General features: G+C 33.2%; 3 protein-coding genes across 4 annotated transcripts; 2 read left to right on the top strand and 1 right to left on the bottom strand.

Annotated features, from left to right (window-relative positions):
- Positions 1–100: 100 nt before the first annotated feature.
- LOC123881701 (isoflavone 4'-O-methyltransferase-like) lies at positions 101–18,939 on the top strand. Of its 2 annotated transcripts, none has more exons than XM_045930425.1 (2): positions 101–1,017; positions 3,248–3,876. In XM_045930425.1, the coding sequence occupies exons 1-2, from the start codon at positions 232–234 to the stop codon at positions 3,548–3,550; spliced, it is 1,089 nt and encodes a 362-aa protein (XP_045786381.1). In that variant the 5' UTR covers positions 101–231; the 3' UTR covers positions 3,551–3,876. The 2 variants fall into 2 exon arrangements, with proteins under 2 accessions (XP_045786381.1, XP_045786380.1); XM_045930424.1 differs by lacking the exon at positions 3,248–3,876 and adding an exon at positions 18,368–18,939 and having other exon boundaries at positions 156–1,017.
- LOC123881700 (stemmadenine O-acetyltransferase-like) lies at positions 6,661–8,339 on the bottom strand. The gene has a single exon (XM_045930423.1). The coding sequence runs from the start codon at positions 8,306–8,308 to the stop codon at positions 6,989–6,991; it is 1,320 nt and encodes a 439-aa protein (XP_045786379.1). The 5' UTR covers positions 8,309–8,339; the 3' UTR covers positions 6,661–6,988.
- LOC123881699 (cytochrome P450 83B1-like) lies at positions 12,376–14,079 on the top strand. Its single transcript, XM_045930422.1, has 2 exons — positions 12,376–13,299; positions 13,407–14,079. The coding sequence occupies exons 1-2, from the start codon at positions 12,430–12,432 to the stop codon at positions 14,016–14,018; spliced, it is 1,482 nt and encodes a 493-aa protein (XP_045786378.1). The 5' UTR covers positions 12,376–12,429; the 3' UTR covers positions 14,019–14,079.
- Positions 18,940–22,711: the final 3,772 nt, after the last annotated feature.

The raw sequence follows: 22,711 nt of genomic DNA on the forward strand, positions 1-22,711 counted from the left end.
ACGATATGAGATAGAGTTGAGATCATGTTGACTTTTTTTTCTTCTTCTTAATTTGAATAATCATTTGGTGTTAATTAGTACTACCAATAAACAAAAGATTAAACGAGGCAGTATTTATTTTTTGTCTTACATTCTGAAATGCATATAAACTACATACCAGTTTATATCTAATCCACAACAATATATATAAACAAACACACAACACAAGAAATTATATATCACAAGGTACAAATGGATTTGAGTATGAATTATGGCAATATTGAAGAAAGTGAGTTGTATGATGCTCAAATCCATTTCTACAAACATATACACAACATTCAAAGTTCTATGGCACTCAAATTTGCAGTGGAGTTAGGGATAGCAGATGCAATCCACAACCATGGAAAACCAATGACACTTGTTGAATTAGCTTCAACTTTAAAACTAAACCCATCTAAAGTTAGTATCCTCTATCGAATCATGCGCTTGCTAACACACAATGGTTTCTTCGCAAAAACAACGTCGAAAGCCAAAGCAGGTGAAGAAACAATGTATTCTCTAACACCACCATCAAAGCTTCTCATCAGAGGCAAACCGATGTGTTTAGCATTCTTTGCTGGAGGTCATCCACGTTATATGAACATGTGGAACTACACCAAGAAGTGGTTGCTTGAGGAAAAGGAAGAACTCAGCCTATTTGAGAGTGCAAATGGGGAGACATTCTGGGAAATGCTAAACAAAGATTCTGAATCAGATAACCTGTGTTTTTTTCAAGAGGCCATGGAAGCTGATTCTCATATGTTTAAGCTTGCACTCAAAGACTGCAAGCATGTGTTTGAAGGTTTGGAGACTTTGGTTGATGTGGGAGGTGGGACTGGAGTTGTTGCAAAACTCATTCATGAAGTATTTCCTGATATTAAATACACTGTTTTGGATCAACCACAGGTTGTTGGTAACTTAACTGGAAATGAAAATTTGAACTTTGTTGGTGGAGATATGTTCAAATTTATCCCTCATGCAGATGCTGTTTTACTTAAGGTATGATTTCATTTGATTTTGTCCATATATGTTTGCATGCGTTGATTGACTTTTTGCAAGTGTACAAACGTTGTCAATTGAGTAATAAAAAGATATCGATCCTCAGAGATTGCATTGCTCGATCAAAGTGATTGTGTCTATGAACATACTAAAATTAAAACACATATTGGGGGTTTGTTTAAGTAAATTGGTTTGTTAAGAAACGTTTGGAAATCGAATGATAAACGAGTGAGGTTGGATCATCGAGACTACCTAAACTATAACAATCGCATGCAATCAATCATATCGTATTGAATCACTCAAGTGTCACAACTAGATCAACAATATGGTGAATCTCAATCTCTTGATCAATTCACCCTATCCTTTATCGATACTTCTCTAATCTCTTGAATGAAAGCTACCGACAACGGAGTAATTGAAAACGCGTTGATCGTATGCTACACTCTATGTTTCAATCTCTCGGCCGGAAACACTCAAATGCTTCATGAATTCATGTCGGATTCTAACTCATATTCTCATACATAATTAGAATCTAAAATCATTGCAAAGTTGATCAGAAATTGAAAGACATTATGCATTGATATTCATGAAATAACACTTAGTACAAGAGATTCAATACAATAGAACAAATTACATGCAATTACATAGCCTAGTTCATCCTTAGATCCAACCTCTATGAGAGGTTTAGCTCCTCATGGTGATGTGAGCAAATCCAAGTTTCAACTTCACAAGGAAGACTCCCATGCTGTTGAACTTCTTGAATCTAGCCACTGGAGTGCAGGATCAGACTTCACTTGATGCACAAGATCTCAGAAAATCAGTGATGAACTCCAAAATTTCGAACCCTTTTCCAGAAAATGGCTTTTCAATATATACAGATAGCAACCACGCCGCGCGTCAGATCTATCACGCCGCGCGTGGTTGCTCATTTCCCACTACGCCGCGCGTGTAACTGCTCCACGCCGCGCGTGATTAAGGAAGAGGAGAACTGATCTTCAGCAATGTTATTACGCCGCGCGTGACTAGCTCCACGCCCCCGGCGTAGTTCAATTCCTCTGTCACGCCGCGCGTGATTATGTCAGTGGCAAACCATCTTCTGATCAGGGTATTACGCCGCACGTGAACAGGTCTCCACGCCGCGCTTAATAGAAGCAGGATGTGATCTTCTCTGAAGCTTATTACGCGGCGTGTGATGCTTCACGCCCCCAGCGTAATGTAAATGCATAATTTCCTGCTTTCTTGTAATCCAAGTAATCTTGCTTCTGAGTTGATTTCTCTTGGTTTATTCACTAAAAACCTCTAAAAAGAGTCTAATGTCCCTTAAATAAGCATGGATATAAGAGTGTGACGATACGTCATCATGCGTCGAACACATATTTAATTCAAGAATATATTAAACGAGGGTCTCATTCTTAGGGTTCATTTGATCTGTAAAATGTAAGTACTTGACAGAACAGAACAAAGTTTAAGGTATTGAACAATTTTTGTGTTGTATGATGTGGACAATATGTTTTTTAATTTGATACTTGGGACAACTTGTGCAGAGGACAAAAAGTTGTCTCGTAATTCAGTGGGGAACAAAAATTCTAGGTTTTGTTCATTCCCTTGTCCTCCAGTTTGTCCAATTCTAGGAACAGTTTTAAAATCAAACACAGTAAAACTAAAGTTGTTTTCTCCATTACCTTATTTTATAGCAGATCAAACACGCCCTTAATAGATAAGAAAGTCATACCTTACGGGCGTTGCCTAGTTGTGACCATATGTTTTGGTCGAAAAATCAAAATAAATTGAGAGGCCGTCGGAATGCTACCAAATTTTGTGGGGGAGTAGTTTATAATTTTCTAAACATGCCTTCAAATTGGAGCAACGAAATTCGACCCATGATCTGTTGCTTACTGGGAGCAAAATTGTGATTTTCCACGTTTCGATTGAAAAATAAAAATAAAGTGAAACTCCGTTATAATGCATAGCCACTTTCTAGTCCACCAGCTCAAAATTCAAATTTTAGACGGTGTTTTACGTCGTATCTGCCCCCTGTGGTGTTTTGGTCGAAACATTCATTTAAAAATATTGGCAAGTGGAAATTTTTAAGTAACAACAATTTGCATTTTACAATTGTCTCCAAAAAAACTTCAACTATATATCTTATGAAAATCAAACTAAGTTGCATGTATATATTTTTAACAATGTACATAAACTAAATAGTTAAAATCTCTGTTTTTTTTAATAGTGGATTCTACATGATTGGAATGATGAGCTCTGCTTAAAGATATTGAAGAATAGCAAAGAAGCTATTTCTGGAAAAGGCAAGGATGGAAAGGTTATAATCATTGACATGTCAATTGATGAAACAAGTGATAATCGTGAGTTAACTGAGTTGCAACTGAACTTTGACATGGTAATGCTGACTTTGTACAATGGAAAAGAAAGAGAAAAAAAAGAATGGGAGAAACTCATATATGATGCAGGCTTCAGCTGCTACAAAATTACTCCCATATGGGGTTTCAAGTCTCTCATTGAAGTTTATCCTTAGTTTGGTGTTACGTTACAAGTTCAATTAATAAGTCAAATTTTTAATGTTTATTGTTTAATTTGCTTTGTTTTAGTTGGTTCAGTGGTGATTGGCGCTGAACTTGGTAGGGAGGATCACGGTTCGATCCCCCGTAACTGCATTTGGGAGGGGACTGGAACCACTTGATGCCAGAACTCGTCCCGAACCCTGGACTACTAGAGCCCCTTCCTTTAGGAACCAGAGGGTGAAAACAAAAAAAATAAATAAATAATTGTTTCCTTTTTCTTTTACATCGAATGTTTAATGTTTCTATTTGATATGTATTTCCCATGATTGTTATTTTCAAATGCTCCCTCTATACTTAATTATAATTATGTTATTTACAAGTAAGTTATGGGTTTAAAATAATGTGCTACTTGTTAAATAATCTTTATTTAAGTATCATGATATTATGATTCTCATTAAACTAAATTTTTATAAAAGAGATCCCGTGAGCTTAATTCAGTTAGTAGGACTTTGTATTATATATACAGGAGGTTTGAGATTCGAACCCCGGTCATCTCATTTATCCATTTTAAGGGTGAAATTTCTAGCTAGGCTACTTGTTCAATGATCACTATCTCCGGATCTCTAGTTTTAGGACACTTGGCGGTTATTTTTTGGTGTTTGATTTTCAGTTGGATAATTCTCGTCTCCCGACAGAGCTTCTGTTACTCTACCGTTTTCTTTGCAATTCAGCTTCTGTTGGGGGATTATCTGGTATTTTGTTGGGTCTGTTTAGCTATTTTGTTTGTTGGGCTTGGATGTAGTTTGTGCTCCTTTTTTACATTTGGGCCAGGAGTCCTGTACCCATGCTCTGTTTAGATTCTGCAGGCAGTGTTTTTCAAAACTTGGATTATTCTGTGTCCAATTAGTGCTGTTTTACCATTGGAGCCCTCAATCCAATCGTTATAATTTAAATGCGAAGAACGGACATATGTGTACTTGGATAACAGGTTACTCCGATATCAATCCAATATTTGTGCTGGTTGGATAATAGGTTATGTTCTGATATTGATTCAATAAGACCAGATAACAATATGTATATATATGCACAATTCTGTTATTCAGCAGTGAGTTTATGTTTCGATTTTCCGCTTTGTTTTTGTTCAAATTTGCATGTTTACTTCAATCCCAATTCAAGGCAAATTTAATGAATTTAGCGCCGCCAACGTCGCAGAAACATATGCGTGACTGTTCCGGACAATTGAAAATCATATCAATTGCAGGCTTTGTTAAGATATTAAACCGTTTTATACTATTAACTCGGATGCCATGAACCTTTTGTCAGTTATCCTTATTAGTTTTTAGCGAAATTGAATATGTAATGATTTCAGTTGATGTATTTCCTATGCATTTGAACGAATGAACATTGTTGTTTTTGTGTAAAAAAAATTGCGTAATTTTGTTCTTCCATATAACGTTTTTATTGTCAATTCATGATTTTGATAATCTAATTTAATGACATAACCACCGTCGTTTGCCTCGTTGCACATTGCCACGTCAGCCTCTGTTTGCCATGTTCTCATTTTTGTAACGACACTTAACGTTAGGGACTAAAACCAAATGGATTTGCACATTCAGTAACTATTTTAAAACAAAAAGATACAGAGATGAAAATCAAAAACTCGCAAACTTACATGGATGAATTCATCATTCAAGCCTAATAAATTATGATAAGTAAAAAAAAATAAAAATTATTAGACAATCTAACATTAAAAATAAGACAAAGCTGTGTCCATTAAAAATAGAGTGAGTTTTTTTTTTTTACAAAAAAAATATAGTGAGGTGTCCACTAATATATTATCACGTGGGCGGTGGCGGAGCTAACCCAAAAAATTGGGGGCTGCTTATAAATATAAATCGAATATATAAATTACTAAAAACAAAGAAGTATATCATATTGAGGGTGTGTCTAATATGAATATCTCAAAAATAGTCAAAAGGTGGACCATTACTATGTTTAATAAATAAATTTTTAAAATAAATTTATATATAAAAGAAGAAAACATTAGTAGTAATTCACATGCAGTACAAGATTTTTTTGGTTGCCATATATATTGGTATGGAGTTTCAATAGTCGTTAAAACGATGACTAATTTCTATCGAAAAATTTATGGGGCACACGAGAAAAGTTCTCTTATTCCAATCAAATTTTATCGTTATGCATGAGCGATGAACCGAACCCCTAACCACATGATTAAGAGATTATATACTGTTACTACTTAGATTAATTTATTACTGGTCACCTGCATGTGGACAAGAATTATATAGCACTATTGCAAGAAATGGCCATTAAAAAAAACATGGTTTATAAAATAATACTGTATAAGAATAAATTAATACTAACTCGTCTATATTGCATCAATAACCTATTCACACCATGTGTTATTTAAACAAGAAGACGTTGTCTTGTGTTTGAAAAAACAAATATTATACAAAGTCAAAAAAAGAATCTTGCATATTATAATAATTTTAATTGTTAATATTAAAATGAATGAATATGTAATGATTTCGATTGATATATATTTTCTATGAATTTAAATAAATGAACATTTTGTTTTTGAGTAAATACAAAATTGTATAAATTTGTTCTTCCAATTAACTTTTTTCTTTCCTATTCATGATTTTTATAATCTAATTTAATGACATAATAGTAAATTATTAGACTACAAAAGCTGTGTCCTTCAAAATAGAGTATTTTTTTTTCTTTACAAAAAAAAAGAAATAGAATTTTCCACTAATATTACATGTTTGAATTTCAAACGATCATATAAATTTCGCATTACATTAGAAACTCAATACTTAATGAAAAACATTATTAAGAGAAGCATATATATAAACAAGAATCAAAAGACCTTGAGAAGAGAGCACATATGTTATGCATCGTGTTCAACATTGTTTGGATTAAGATGAGAAGCATAAGAATTCATGCTCAAATTTTTTCATAACAGTCTTTTTCATAAAAAAATGGTTTAACATATCTCTCAAAATACGTTGTCAATTTTTAAAATATGATTATAATGTTTACAATATTTTTTTTGAATGGTAACTATATTATATGTAAATATAAAAAAATATATAAAAGAAAATTCAGAAAAACAAAGCGGTACCAGAAATATATTCCACAAGAACTTAACAATCGTTAAGGTAAGACAAGAAAACAAACAAGCAAATAAACTAAAAAAAACAAGGAGGCACACAACCACCAAACTAAAGCCCCTCAAAGGCACCACCACAAGTAAAATAATACTCCTCAGGAAGAGAGAGACAAAGATCAACGACAGATAGGACAAAACAATAAATTAAAGGCCTCGAATCCCCCTGATCCATCGACACCCAACATGACACCCCAACAAACTTCACTGCTTTCAGCATAAAGCAGGATTATGGATATCCCGCTCATATAAAAAATTATAGTCATGCATCGTGTTCAACATTGCTCGGATTCGGAATAAAGGAAGCATGTTGAAGAAGTTCCACTTCATGCTCAAATTTTTCCATAACATTCTCTTTCAAGTTCACCATCACTTCAATCCCATTCCCATTTTTTGTATCCATTAGAATTATGACATCCCTTGAAAAACTACTATAAGTGGTAACCCATGTTGGTTTTCCCCATCCAAAATCTGTTTTATACATTGGTAACCTACACCAACTAGAAAAGGTAAATGTATTTTCATTCTCAGGGCGAGGATCAGTAGCTTGTTTCAAGCACTTAGATATCAATGACAAATTATCCTTCCTATTTTCTCCAAATATTTTTGGATAAACGTCATTAAATTCATATAACCCTTCTTCTATTTTGCATACCAAATCTTCCAACTCCATTTCTTTCTTATCAAAAACTATAGACATGGGCCATATTATATTACCTACACACTTTTCAGACAATGGAGGAACCATTTTTTTACGAAGGTCAACAACCGTGTTAAACGGTGTTGTCTCAATATTTAACCCTATTATTGAAACCACACACTTGTAAATCCATGCGGTTACAACTTCTATACTCCCAGGGCTAGAAGTTACCATGGCTTTGAGAAAATTAATCATTGAGGGTTGAAATACAAACCTTTTGCACACAACATTGCTTTCTCTTTTTAACGGCAAAACTTCTTGGAAAATAGGTAAGTCTTTCTGTGAAAAAATTGAAGCTCCACCATCAAGTAAATTAGAAACAGGTAATACTAAAAAACCCGTTTCATTTTCTTCTTCAATTTTCCGGTTGATGAGAGACCAATCATGCATGAAGTTCAAAATGGTCGAAGCATCACTAACTTTGTGACTCACACAAGTACTTATAGCCATTCCTCCGCATGAAAAACAATTGATTTGAAATGAAATTAGAGTTTCACTCCAATCCATATTGGTCCATTGCAATTCATCGGGAAACAAAGGGTTCAACAAATTATCGGTAGGATTTTGGAGGATTTCTGATAATTTGTTTTTTATTTTTGCGACTAAAAACGACACACCTTGATCATTACATTCGATGGTAATTTTATCTTTCAATCTACCGGCAAAAGGATAATATTTGGATAAAAGTTGAGATAAAGATTTTCGAAGTTGTGATATTTTGAAATTTTGGTCACTAATGTCATTTGGTTTGTAAAAGAAAATTATTGGCACATATGTACGGCGCATAATGTTGTCAATGAAAGAAAGTGGATATATTCTGAGGTGAGAAGGAGTTGGTAACGAAGGTTTTATGGTTTCTCTAGAAATTAATTCAATTTCCATGGTTAATGACTTATATTTAATTTCCTCACTAGTGTTTATGTTATCACGAATGCATTGCCTTAGACTATATATAGCACAAGTGTTTATATATAGTGGTATAAATTATTAAACCATGTTTATTGCATGCATCTGTATATAATTATTCAAACCATGTACCAAGAATTAATAATTGAAGTTGTAAGAAATTTAGACTCGTTAAACAAGTGGTTAGATGTTCAATCTACTATTTTGGCATATGAAAAAAATTGGTTAAGAAAGAAGAATTCAGTTTATATTTGTTTAGTTGATTTTCTGATGGATATTAATGACCGTTGATAAATCATAGAAGAAAATATGGTACTTATAACTTAAAAAACTAATTTCGGTCTTGCCCTAGGGGCACTTTTTAAGTATTTTGATTAAAGAATTTTTTATTTAAAAAATTAAATACTACAATTTTCAATATGTTGACTTTAGGCATTCCCATAAAAATTCTATAAATAACTTACTATTTAAGGTCGTAAAAAGTAGTTCGAAAATACTCGTTAGCATTTGTCAAAACTAATAACACAATGTAATTTAAAATGAAAAGCGTTGCTTGAGTTTGAAAAAAAAAATATGTATCAAAGTCAAATAAAGAATCTTCCATATATTATATTAATTTTGTTGTTGAAATTAAAACATTATATAAATGTCAAATTATATACATTAAATAATAGAGGTAATTAATTAATGATAATAATATATTTCACATATATTATATTAATGTGTTAATTTTCCATGTATATAATATGTTGGAACAAGACTAATTAATTATCACGGGGGGATAATAATAATAGATAATTTCCCACGGCTCACCTAGCTACGTCTCAATTACATTGTACATTTTAAAAATATTATTAATAGAGTAAATTATACTCACATCTTTTTTTAAAAAAATTGAATTACACTTTCCTTCCTTCTTATTTTTTTTTAATAAGTAAAATTCAATATAAGTGAGTACAAGAAAGAGTTACTCAATCCCTTACAAAACAAAGTATGTTATTAGAAGCTTTGTAAATAAACAAAGGATCATTACACAAATCATAGAAAGAAAAAAAAATTTACAACCTAAGCGACTACTAAACCAAACTCAAGAAAATGCTAAAATATCTCCCACCAAAGAGGAAGCATCCGGCAAAGCACCATTGAAAATAATATTGTTTCTAAGCTTCAAAATACACCAAGTGGTTACCAACCAAATCAAGTGTCTATAACACATTTGCATTTTTTAGGTTTGACAGTGTTACTAGACGATAAAAATTCCAACCCTATTTGAAATTCTGTTCTTGGCAGGACAGATGTATTACACGATGTCTGAGACAACTGTGTAAATTGCTAGATGTCTTAGACAACTGGTTAGACAACTGGATTGCAGGATCAACTTAATAATACTAAAGTAAATACTGAAAACAATAAACGACACAAGTAATTGTTAACCCAATTCAGTGCAAACCACACCTACTTTAGGGATACCAATCCAGGAAAGGAAACCCACTACTTTGAATTAATACTTAGTCTTACAACGCATACCAAAACCTGTTGATATGTATGCCTTTTCTTAATCCTAGTATTTTTCTACCTAAGAGCTTACTCTCCTAGATATGAGTTATTGCTCACCTTCCTCTCACCACTATCACAAGTTTGAATAGACATTCAACGATAACAACAACCTAGCAATTAAGTACCTAACGCCTTTAAGCCTTAATCACCGGTTGTATACCTTGCACAGTGAGCACAAGGTCTTGGACTCGCAATCTTCGGTTATTGCTTGTGCTTCAAAACGTATGCTTGAGTCTCTATTTATTGCTTGCACAAACTTTTGATTTAAAACTTCTTTCATAAGATAAAAGATTCATGTTAATCTTTTCGACATCTCCTCTTGATTGTAGAGATCTTGAGATGTCAGCTCATATGATTTAGTTTTAAAACAAACTTTGTTTCAAAACTTAATTCATAAGATAAAAGATTTAATCTTATCCTTTTATCAAAGTTAGTTATGATCCCCAATCGTATCTAACATATTGGTTCGATAACAAATTTTATTATCTCACCATTAAACAGATGGCCATCGTAAATTCGCGTTTGTAACAAACTTGAGAGAATCACGCGCCTTTGGATAAGCTTTAAGTTCTTCGGCCTTCTGTACAGGGGAAATATGTCCTACACCATTTGTTTGGGACATCTAGTTCAACATGTTGTACGTACATGTTTCTCCCCCTTAGTAAGATGTACGTCTGACACATCTTGTTCATGTTGTTGCACCTACACATCTTGTTTCTTGCACAAGTTGTTTTAACTTTATAATACAGCCAACTCATAAGAACTACACTATTGGTAAAACAATTCCTAACCATTTAAAGATATCGTCCCACACACCTCGAGTAAAAGAACAATTGAAAAAAAGATGGGAACACTCTTCAATGTTTCTAAAGCAAAACACAAAAGAAAGGTCATGAGGGTTAGACAGATTACCTCTATGATTTAGATTTGGTAAGCTTCTCTAGAAGTAATCACAACCCAAAAACATTCGTTTTGGAAGGGACATCATTCCTCCACTTTATGTTAAAATATACACTTTGGTCCATTTTATCATAAATAAATATTTTTCTAATAATAATCAAGTTTAAGCCACTATTTTATGTCAAAAACTTTAAATCATCATTTAAAAACTTAATTTTCTGTGTTTAGTTAAAAAAAAAAAAAAAACTTAATTTTCCGCAAAATCAACCTTCAATTAAGCCTCAAACAATCACCCACCCAAACTTAATTTTCTAGGAATTTTTATAGTGGATATTTATATTTAATACGTGGTTTAATCGGTTCAATAACGGTTAAATCTGTCTAATCATTTGAACCATGAATCGAAGGTCCATGCCGATTCGATCTCTGGTTTGATTTTTAAAACATTGCTTAAAAGTGTAAAAAGTTATCACACCCTTATTAATTTTATCTTTTATTTTCTTTTTGCTATACTCAACAAGTGTCTCGGAATACTGTTTAATATTACTCATTAATAAAAAGAAAAAACAAAAAATAGTGTTCTTTTGAAATGCATTAATTTATCATACTGTATGATGTATGATATGCATGCTGTCCAAGTTGTTACAATAAACTGTGGTACATTACAGAAGAAATGGAATATTTATGTGTTTGGAACACCTCGTGATTTTGGCACTTGTTTTTTGACTAAAAAAATATAAATAATCTTGAGTTGCCAGCTAGTTCTTCAGTCTTCACACATGGACGTATATATAACATACAATATTATTTTATATTGATGAAAAAATTATGTTCATTAGGACAAAAAATTATTATCGTTTTTGTTAAGCTTCTTTGTTTAGGTTGTATGATCCATTCTTTTGTATTTTTTCTTTATCAATATATATTTTGTGGACTTGCTCTTTTGTTTAAAAATAAATGCCTTATTTTAAAAAAGGAAAAAGGTTTCGATGGAAAAAAAAAACAAAGTTTCTATTTCTGTGTGATGTGATGGATCCAGTGGCGGAATCAGGAAATAAAATTCGGGTGGCGATCGCTAAAAAAATTATAATATATAAATTAAACAAAAAATTATATTTCATACAAAAATTTAAGTAATAAAAGATACAAATTTGATCATAAAAAAATTAAAATTGCATACCGTAAATGATATTCTATTTTTATGTGTGTCAAGTGACTTGAAATTATTAATGATTTACTTTAAGCTAATATTTACAGAAAGTTTATCATAAATTTTTTTTTTATCATGTATACTTAAAAGACAATTATTATTTTAATTTGAAAATAGTTGGCTTGTTTTTTTGGAAGAAAAGAAAATTGTCATTGTTTGTGTGTGTGTATATATAAAATTAACTTTTTATTAAACGGTGTGATTGGTTCAAGAATAAAAGTCAAATAAAGAATGTTGCATATTTATATGTGTTGGAACACCTTGTGATTTTGGCACTTATAATTCTACTATATAATATTGAGGCTGAAGCTTAATTTTGACTTTGAAAGAATATGGACGTATATATATATATAACATACAATATTGTAACAATGTTGTCATTAATTCTTTCTCTTTCAAAATATAAAACATTAATTAATTGTACGTAACAATGTTGTTTCTACTTGTTCTGTTGATAATTCTTCCTTTACTTATTTTTTTCCACAAACATAAAACACATAATCCACCTGGTCCTAAAGGTCTTCCCATAATAGGGAATCTTCATCAACTAGATATTTGTAATCTTCATCTTCAATTTTCACAATTCTCAAAAATATATGGTCCTCTATTTTCACTTAAACTTGGTTTTAGAAAAGCTATTGTTGTTTCTTCAGCTGAAATTGTCAAACAAGTATTGAAAAACAATGATCTTATCTTTTGTAATAGACCAATATTCTACGGTCAACGAAAATTATCTTATAATGGGTCAGAAATTGGGTTTTCTCAATATGGTGAATTTTGGAGAGAAATAAGAAAAATTTGTGTTGTTCATATATTAGGTTCCAAACGTGTGTCATATTATTCTTCTATAAGAAAATTTGAGGTGAAGAAAATGATTCAAAAAATTTCAGGACATGCTACTTGTTCAAGTGTTACAAATTTGAGTGAGTTATTGACTTCACTCTCAACTACTACAATATGTAGAATTGCTTTTGGGAAAAACTATGAGAATCAAGGAAATGAGAGAAGTAGGTTTCATGGATTGTTTTATGAGTTACATGCTTTACTTAAAGAATTCTTTGTTTCTGATTATATTCCATTTATGGGTTGGATTGATAAACTTAGAGGATTGCATGGTCGTGTTGATACACTTTTCAAGGAGTTTGATAAGTTTTATCAAGAGATTATTGATGAACATTTGGATCCAAATAGACAACAAATTGCAGAAGAAGAAGATATTGTTGATGTCTTACTCCAATTGAAGAAGAACCATTCATTTCCCTTCCATTTCACTTTTGATCACATCAAAGCTGTCCTTGTGGTATGTTATTTTATTTCAATTTTTCTCTTTTATCATATTTTATTTATTTTTGGTGAATTCCTTATATATAGACTCTCAAATAATTTTGCTATGTGTTTTTTTTATAGGATATGCTTATAGCCGCAACAGATACCACATCAGCCACATCGGTTTGGGCTATGACTACCTTAATAAAAAATCCAAGAGTAATGAAGAAAGTACAAGAAGAAATTAGGAACAATATGGGAGTTAAAAAAGACTTTTTAGAAGAAGATGATATTCAAAATTTTCCATATTTGAAAGCAGTAATTAAAGAGGTACTACGATTGCACCTACCAGCCCCACTTCTTGTGCCAAGAGAATCAAGGGAAAAATGTATTATAAGTGGCTACGATATTCCACCCAAGACAATAGTTTATGTGAATGCTTGGGCTATTCAAAGAGACCATAATTTTTGGAAAAACTCACAAGAATTTTATCCCGAGAGATTTTTAGAAAGTTCTATAAATTTTACCGGACAAGATTTTGAACTAATACCCTTTGGAGCTGGTCGTAGAATTTGCCCCGGCATATCTATGGGAGTTGCGTCATTGGAACTTACGCTTGCAAATCTTCTCTATTCTTTTGATTGGACATTGCCACATGGATTAGTGAAGGAAGATATTGATACAGAAGTGCTTCCTGGGATCTCTCAGCACAAGAAGAATCCTCTTTGTCTTGTTGCTAATATCCATATATAGATGTATTTCTTTACTGTAATTCTGTTGGCTTCTTGTTTAATAATTATCAATAATCCATGTATCTCTTTACAGTATTTAAGTTAGGACAATGTAAGTGTGCAAATACGGCGCATTTATTTTGTAGTTTCGTTTTTTTTCCAGCCTCTATTCGTATTGTATAGAGACTGACTATTAATAATATTTTCTTTTTTGAAGAAACTAAATTAGTCCACTCAAATTGGCACCAGAAAGAATCAAACCTAAAACTTTTAGGAGGAGCAAATATATTTTCTGAAGAGACTGACTATTAATAATAATATATTTGTCGTTAAAAAAAAGGAGCAAATATTTTTTCTGAAGAGATTGGCTTCTTGTTTAATAATTATCAATAATCCTTGTATCTCTTTACAGTAATTATGTTAGGACATTGTAAGTGTGCAATGAGAGTGAAATCAATTTGTATTGTGTAGAGCTTGACATAATAATTATAGCTTATATATACAATGAGAGTGAAATCAATAAACGTTAATGTTAGATCGTCTAATAATTTTTAATGAGAGTGAAATCAATTTTTAAATGTTCCTTATAGCTAGACTCTCATTGTATAAGCACTAAAAAGTTGTCATAACATTCTTCGACATCTTGGTCGCATTAGCGAGACTCGTATTGGACATTATCGTGTTTTCATTCTACATAACCCTCACTAGAAAAAGTTAGTATTCTTGACCGTATTACTATGCATTAATGTTTATATGTTCAAGAATTTGTGTGTGTGGAAGTATATGCTCTCACTTCTATAAGAAAATTTGAGGTGAAGAAAATGATTAAAAGATTTTCAGGGCAACACTTTTTTAAGCTATGAAGACGATGGAATTGAGAGAATTACAACATTTATTTATAGCCTTCGGCAACACTTTTTTAAGCAACAAGCAAAAATAATTAAAACGTTTATTGATTTCACTCTCATTGTATAAGCTATAAGGAACATTTAAAAATTGATTTCACTTGAGTCGATATAGGATATTAACTTTAGAAGGGTGGAGTTTTAAAGATGAAGCTAATTCAGCAAGTGTTATGGGTTTTCCATGGTTGTGGATTGCATCTGCTATGCCTAACTCCACTGCAAAATTTGAGTGCCATAGAACTTTGAATGTTGTATATATGTTTGTACAAATGGAATTGAGCATCATACAAATCACTTTCTTCAATATTGCCATAATTCATACTCAAATCCATTTTTACGTTGTGATAATGTCTTGTGTGTTTGTTTCAAGGGATATATGTGTAGCTTATATGCATTTCAAGAGCATTTCTATGGAACAGATTTCCTGCAGTTTTCACACCGTTTGCATTACAAGTCGAAAAAAACAAACACACCAAAAATTACACTAGGAAAAAAACAAAACAAACACACCAACTTCAAAAACAAGAACACCCCAATACCTCAACCACGAGAAGTTCCGACTCTCCTTAAAGTGAAAAAAAAAAATCAACACTAAGACAGAAAGATAACCGTAAAGGAGGTTGGAGTTCGAACTCCAGTAATCTCACTTATCTTTAAGAGTTAAATTTCTAGCTAGGTTACTTGATCAATGATCGCTATCTCCGGATCTCTGGTTGTAGGACTCTTGGCGGTTGTTTTTTGGCGTTTGTTTTTCAGTTGGATAATTCTCGTCTGTTTTCTCTGCAATTCAGCTTCTGCTGGGCGATTATCTGGTATTTTGTTGGGTCTGTTTAGCTATTTTGTTTGTTGGGCTTGGATGTAGTTTGTGCTCCTTTTTACATTTGGGCCAGGAGTGCTGTACCCATGCTTTGTTTAGATTCTGTAGGCTGTGATTTTCAAAACTTGGATTATTCTGTGTCCAATCAGTGCTGTTTTACCATTGGAGCCTTCAATCCAATCGTTATAATTTGAATGCGAGGAACAGACATATGTGTACTTGGATAATAGGTTATACTCCGATATCAATCCAATATCTGTCGTGGTTGGATAATAGGTTATGTTCTGATATCGATATGTATATATGCACAATTTTGTTATTCAACAGTGAGTTTTTGTTTTGATTTTCCGTCTTAGTACGATGTTTGTTTTTGTTCAAATTTGCATGTTTACTTCGATCCCAATTCAAGGCAAATTTAATGACTTTAGCACCGTCAATGTCGCAGAAATGGATGCATGACTGTTCCGGACAATTAACGTTAGGAACTAAAACCAAATGGATTTGCACATTCAGGAACTATTTTAAAACAAAAAGATACAACGATGAAAATCAAAAACTCGCAAACTTACAGGGATGAATTGATCATTCAAGCCTAATAAATTATTATAAGTAAAAAAAAAAAATTATTAGACGATCTAACATTAAAAATAAGACAAAGCCGTGTTTTTTTTTACAAAGCCGTGTCCATTAAAAATAGAGTGAGTTTTTTTTTTTTTTTTTACAAAAAAAAATATAGTGAGGTGTTCACTAATATATTATCACGTGGGCAGTGGCGGAGCTAACCCAAAAAATTGGGGGCTGCTTATAAATATAAATCGAATATAAAATTACTACAATGCTTCATGAATTCATGTCGGATTCTAACTCATATTCTCATACATAATTAGAATCTAAAATCATTGCAAAATTGATCAGAAATTGAAAGACATTAAGCATTGATATTCATGAAATAACACTTAGTACAAGAGATTCAATACAATAGAACAAATTGCATGCAATTACATAACCTAGTTCATCCTTAGATCCAACCTCTATGAGAGGTTTATCTCCTCATGGTGATGTGAGCAAATCCAAGCTTCAACTTCACAAGGAAGACTCCCATGCTGTTGAACTTCTTGAATCTAGCCACTGGAATGCAGGATCAGACTTCACTTGATGCACAAGATCTTAGAAAATCAGTGATGAACTCCAAAATTTCGAACCCTTTTCCAGAAAATGGCTTTCAATATATATAGATCGCAACCACGCCGCGCGTCAGATCTATCACGCCGCACGTGGTTGCTCATTTCCCACAACGTCGCGCGTGTAACTGCTCCATGCCGCGCGTGATTAAGGCAGAGGAGAACTGATCTTTAGCAATGTTATTACGCCGCACGTGACTAGCTCCACGCCCCCGACATAGTTCAATTCCTCTGTCACGCCGCGCGTGGTTCTTCTCACGCCGCGCGTGATTATGTCAGTGGCAAACCATATTCTGATCAGGGTATTACGCCGCGCATGGACAGGTCCCCACGCCGTGCGTAATAGAAGCAGGATGTGATCTTCTCTGTTAAGCTTATTACGCGGCGCGTGATGCTTCACGCCCCCAGCGTGATGTAAATGCATAATTTCCTGCATAATTTCCTGCTTTCTTTGTAATCCAAGTAATCTTGCTTCTGAGTTGATTTCTCTTGGTTTATTCACTAAAAACCTCTAAAAAGAGTCTAATGTCCCTTAAATAAGCATGAATATGAGAGTGTGACGATACGTCATCATGCTTCAAACACATATTTAATTCAAGAATATATTAAACGAGGGTCTCATTCTTAGGGTTCGTTTGATCTGTAAAATGTAAGTACTTGACAGAACAGAACAAAGTTTAAGGTATTGACCAATTTTTGTATTGTACGATGTGGACAATATGTTATTTAATTTGATACTTGGGACAACTTGTGCAGAGGACAAAAAATTGTCTCGTAATTCAGTGGGGGACAAAAATTCTAGGTTTTGTTCATTCCCTTGTCCTCTAGTTTGTCCAGTTCTAGAAACAGTTTTAAAATCAAACACAGTAAAACTAAAGTTGTTTTCTCCAGTACCTTATTTTCTAGCAGATCAAACACGCCCTTAATAGATAAGAAAGTCATACCTTACGGGCGTTGCCTAGTTGTGATCATATGTTTTGGTCGAATATAACTATTTTGGTCGAAAAATCAAAATAAATTGAGACGCCGTCGGAATGCTACCAAATTTTGTGGGGGAGTAGTTTATAATTTTCTAAACATGCCTTCAAATTGGAGCAACGAAATTCGACCCATGATCTGTTGCTTACTGGGAGCAAAATTGTGAATTTCCACGTTTCGGTTGAAAAATAAAAATAAAGTGAAACTTCGTTATAATGCATAGCCACTTTCTAGTCCACTTAAGACCAGCTCAAAATTCAAATTTTAGACGGTGTTTTATGTCGTATCTGTCCCCTGTGGTGTTTTGGTCGAAACATTCATTTAAAAATATTGGCAAGTGGAAATTTTTAAGTAACAAGAATTTGCATTTTACAATTGTCTCCAAAAAAACTTCAACTATATATCTTATGAAAATCAAACTAAGTTGCATGCATATATTTTTAACAATGTACATAAACTAAATAGTTAAAATCTCTGTTTTTTTTAATAGTGGATTCTACATGATTGGAATGATGAGCTCTGCTTAAAGATATTGAAGAATAGCAAAGAAGCTATTTCTGGAAAAGGCAAAGATGGAAAGGTTATAATCATTGACATGTCAATTGATGAAACAAGTGATAATCGTGAGTTAACTGAGTTGCAACTGAACTTTGACATGGTAATGCTGACTTTGTACAATGGAAAAGAAAGAGAAAAAAAAGAATGGGAGAAACTCATATATGATGCAGGCTTCGGCAGCTACAAAATTACTCCCATATGGGGTTTCAAGTCTCTCATTGAAGTTTATCCTTAGTTTGGTGTTATGTTACAAGTTCAATTAATAAGTCAAATTTTTAATGTTTATTGTTTAATTTGGTTTGTTTTAGTTGGTTTAATGATGATTGACACTGAACTTGGTAGGGAGGACCACAGTTCGATCCCCCGCAACTGCATTTGGTAGGGGATTGAAACCACTTAATGTCAGAACTCGCCCCGAACTCTGGACTACTAGGGCCCCTTCGCCTAGGAACCAGTGGGTGAAAACCAAAAAAATAAATAAATAATTGTTTCCTTTTTCTTTTACCTCGAATGTTTAATGTTTCTATTTGATATGAATTTCCCATGATTGTTATTTTCAAATGCTCCCTCTATACTTAATTATAATTATAATTATGTTATTTACAAGTAAGTTAAGGGCTTTGTTAAGATATTAAACCGTTTTATACTATTAACTCGGATGCGCCATAAACCTTTTGTCAGTTATCTTTATTAGTGTTTACCGAAATTGAATGATTTCGGTTGATGTATTTCCTATGCATTTGAATGAATGAACATTGTTGTTTTTGTGGAAAAAAATTGCGTAATTTTGTTCTTCCGTATAACTTTTTTATTGTCAATTGATGATTTTGATAATCTAATTTAATGACATAACCATCGTCGTTTGCCACATCGGACATTGCCACATCGGACATTGCCACATCAGCCTCTGTTTCTCATGTCATCATTTTTGTAACGACACTTAACGTTAGGAACTAAAACCAAATGGATTTGCACATTTAGGAACTATTTTAAAACAAAAAGATACATGGATGAAAATCAAAAACTCGCAAACTTACAAGGATGAATTGATCATTCAAGCCTAATAAATTATTATAAGTAAAAAAAATAAAAAATTATTAGACGATCTAATATTAAAAATAAGACAAAGCCGTGTCCATTAAAAATAGAGTGAGTTTTTTTTTAAAAAAAATAAAAAATATAGTGAGGTGTCCACTAATATATTATCACGTGGCCAGTGGCGGAGCTAACCCAAAAAATTGGGGACTGCTTATAAATATAAATCGAATATAAAAATTACTAAAACAAAAGAAGCATATTATATTGAGGGTGTGTCTAATATGAATATCTCAAAAATAGTCAAAAGATGGACCATTACTATTTTAATAAATAAATTTTAAAAATAGATTTATATATAAAAGAAGAAGACATTAGTAGTAATTCACGTGCATCCATACATAACTGCTCACACTATGTACAAGATTTTTTTGGTTGCCATAATATATATATTGGTATGGAGTTTCAATATAATATATATATATTGGTATGGAGTTTCAATAGTCGTTAAAACGATGACTAATCTCTATCGAAAAATTTATGGGTCGGGGTACTGTTTACACTGATTTTTGGTAAACAACCGCTAGTTTAAATTAATTACTTGAGAGATCAACTAGTAAATCTCGGGACAATTGTTCATGCATTTTGTTAAAGGAAACTTGGAAGTTTATTTTTGAAGACATCCTTATTTTATAAAAGAACAATATGTTTAATTTCTGAAACATATGTTAAATGCAATTAAAGCAAGTTCACTCGAACGAGGGAACCAATAAAAAGCAGAATTGGTAAACGCTTTAAGAAAATAAAGACTTATGAAAAAGTAAATTTGCATTTAGAATGTAAAAGTTACAAAGAAAATGTAAAGGTTCACCGATTCATACATCTTTCTCGAATAACTCGTTTCTCGCTTTAACATGGATACTTTGAGTGTTTGAGATTTTGTGTAAATGAATTGTGACCCCTACTTCGACTACATATACTTCTATTTATAGAAAATTAAGCAACGTCTATCCTAACGTTAAACTACTAAACTTCAGCCACGCGTCCTTTGCATTTGAAATGAACCAAGGCCTGTAAACCGTTGTAACCGTCGAAGTCGAATCACCCTTAAATGATAAAAATTGCTCTAAGTCCACCATTCTTGACTACTTCGATTCATTGGCTTCCATCGAAAGATTCTTTCAGTCTCGAGCTATGAAGCTTTTCCATTAGGATTCTCTTGTTCTTGAAGACATTAAAGACTAAGGCTACCTAAAGCCATCTCAACAGGTTCTTTATAGCAATAAATGTCTTTGGAACTGGAGATTATAACATATTTTACCTTGAGCTAAAATATGGGATAACAAATTGCCCCCAAAAATGCCTATTTCGATTTGAATGACTCGAATGAAATAAGAGATTGGCATTTTTTCAAAGTACCTCTTTCCAAATGCCATTCCTTTTCTTTCGATTTGATGATGTCATGGTATTTAAGAAGATAACCGTTTCACTTCTTTCAAAACTGTCACGTTCTGCATCCTTTTGAGTAGTGGGACACGCGTCAGCCTGAGAAGTTGAATCGGAATAGACAAAAAGCGCTTTTTCAGCATTTATCTTTTTAATTAAATTTTGTCTTAATCCAAGATTGCCTATAAATAGAGCTCTGTCACTTCAGTTGAAACCTTTCCAACTTCTTTCAAAGCCTTTCACGCTCCAAAATCTCTCAAAATCTTTCTCCAAATCTTGAAACATCAAAGATTCAAAACAAATTTGAACTCACCGGATCTTTGATCACCTTCTTCAGTTCGCATCTTTCAAGATCTCAGATCTACATCTTTTCCTTCGTTTTCCCAAGAACTTTCATGGCGTCTTCATCTAATAAGTTTCAAGTTCCTTTTGCTGGAAAATGGAGCGGTTTCTCCGTTGCTGATGATGGAACGAAGTATGTTCCAGAACCCAAAGGCAACAAAGAACACCGAGAGATCTGGGAGAGTCAGGTAATGATTCCCTTTGCTATTGATAACAATGTTTATGCTTTTGGTGGTCCGATTCCAGATGATATGAATTTGACTAGGGAAGTAGACGAGATATTTCCATGTCTCGAAACCTGCGAGCCTAGAATCTTTGATAGCAAACCCTATAACTTTGAATATATGCTGACAAATTATAAACCCTTTCGATCCCATCCTTATTACGGAAATAGCCTTTACCTTACTTGGCTTGATCGAATAGAGCAATCCTTTGGTAAATTCTGGAAAGATTACGGAATCTTTGAGTTAATACAGTTTTCTAGGATAGGACCCAAATACCAACCTGAAATGCTCATTGCTGCGATGCATTTCTTTGAAAAATCTACCAACACCTTTCATTTTAAAAGTGGTATGATGACACCTACCTTGTTCGATGTGTCAGCTATCACAGGGTTAAGACCCACTGGCAAAACTTACAGCCCTGATGATGTTAGTGATAACATCACTTTAAACTACAAAGAAAACGCCTTTTCTGCCTTTATCCTCAAACATTCAGGACCTGAGAATGAAGAAGTCTCAGATGAAGAACATGTGGCTTTTCTCACTCTATGGCTATCCCATTATGTATTTTGTTCTCGATCTCTCCAAATTGCTAGGAAATTTATACCTATGGCTGTACAAATACATGAAGGATGCCATTTTGCCTTAGGACGCCTTCTGCTGGCAACCCTGTATGAGTCGATTGGGGAAGTTTGTGATAACCTGAAAGGTTTAGTCCCTGCCAAGTCGAAATCGAAGAAAGCTGCGCCAGATGGATGTTTTCAAGCTGCTGGGCCAATGTGGCTATTACAGTTGTGGTTAAATGCCACCTTTGAAAAAGAACTTGGTTTGTTCATTCCCACTGAACATCACGCTTCGATAGCTAAAAGGAAAATCGAAGGTACTCGCTTAATAAGGCTTCAACCTAATCCCCTTGAACAGAACTCTCAACAGCTATTCATGAAGTACATGAAAATTTTCTTGGCCATCGACCACTTCAAGCCTGAACACGCTCCATTTGTGAAGAGAACCATTGGCCCCTCCTGGTTCGTCAAAGAGATACCAGTGTTGAATCCTAATGCTGAGGAGGAAATAAATGAAACCTGGACAGCATATTTAGATCCTACCATCCTGTCAATTCGAATTGGTACCCTATCTTCTGAATATGCATTAATTGGGTATCAACCGAACTTGGTTTCTAGACAGTTTGGCTTTTCACAGCTTCGACCAAAGAGCATGTATATAAGGAAGAA

The sequence above is a fragment of the Trifolium pratense genome, linkage group LG4, assembly GCF_020283565.1.
Source record: "Trifolium pratense cultivar HEN17-A07 linkage group LG4, ARS_RC_1.1, whole genome shotgun sequence".
In the NCBI taxonomy this organism is placed as follows: Eukaryota; Viridiplantae; Streptophyta; class Magnoliopsida; order Fabales; family Fabaceae; genus Trifolium; species Trifolium pratense.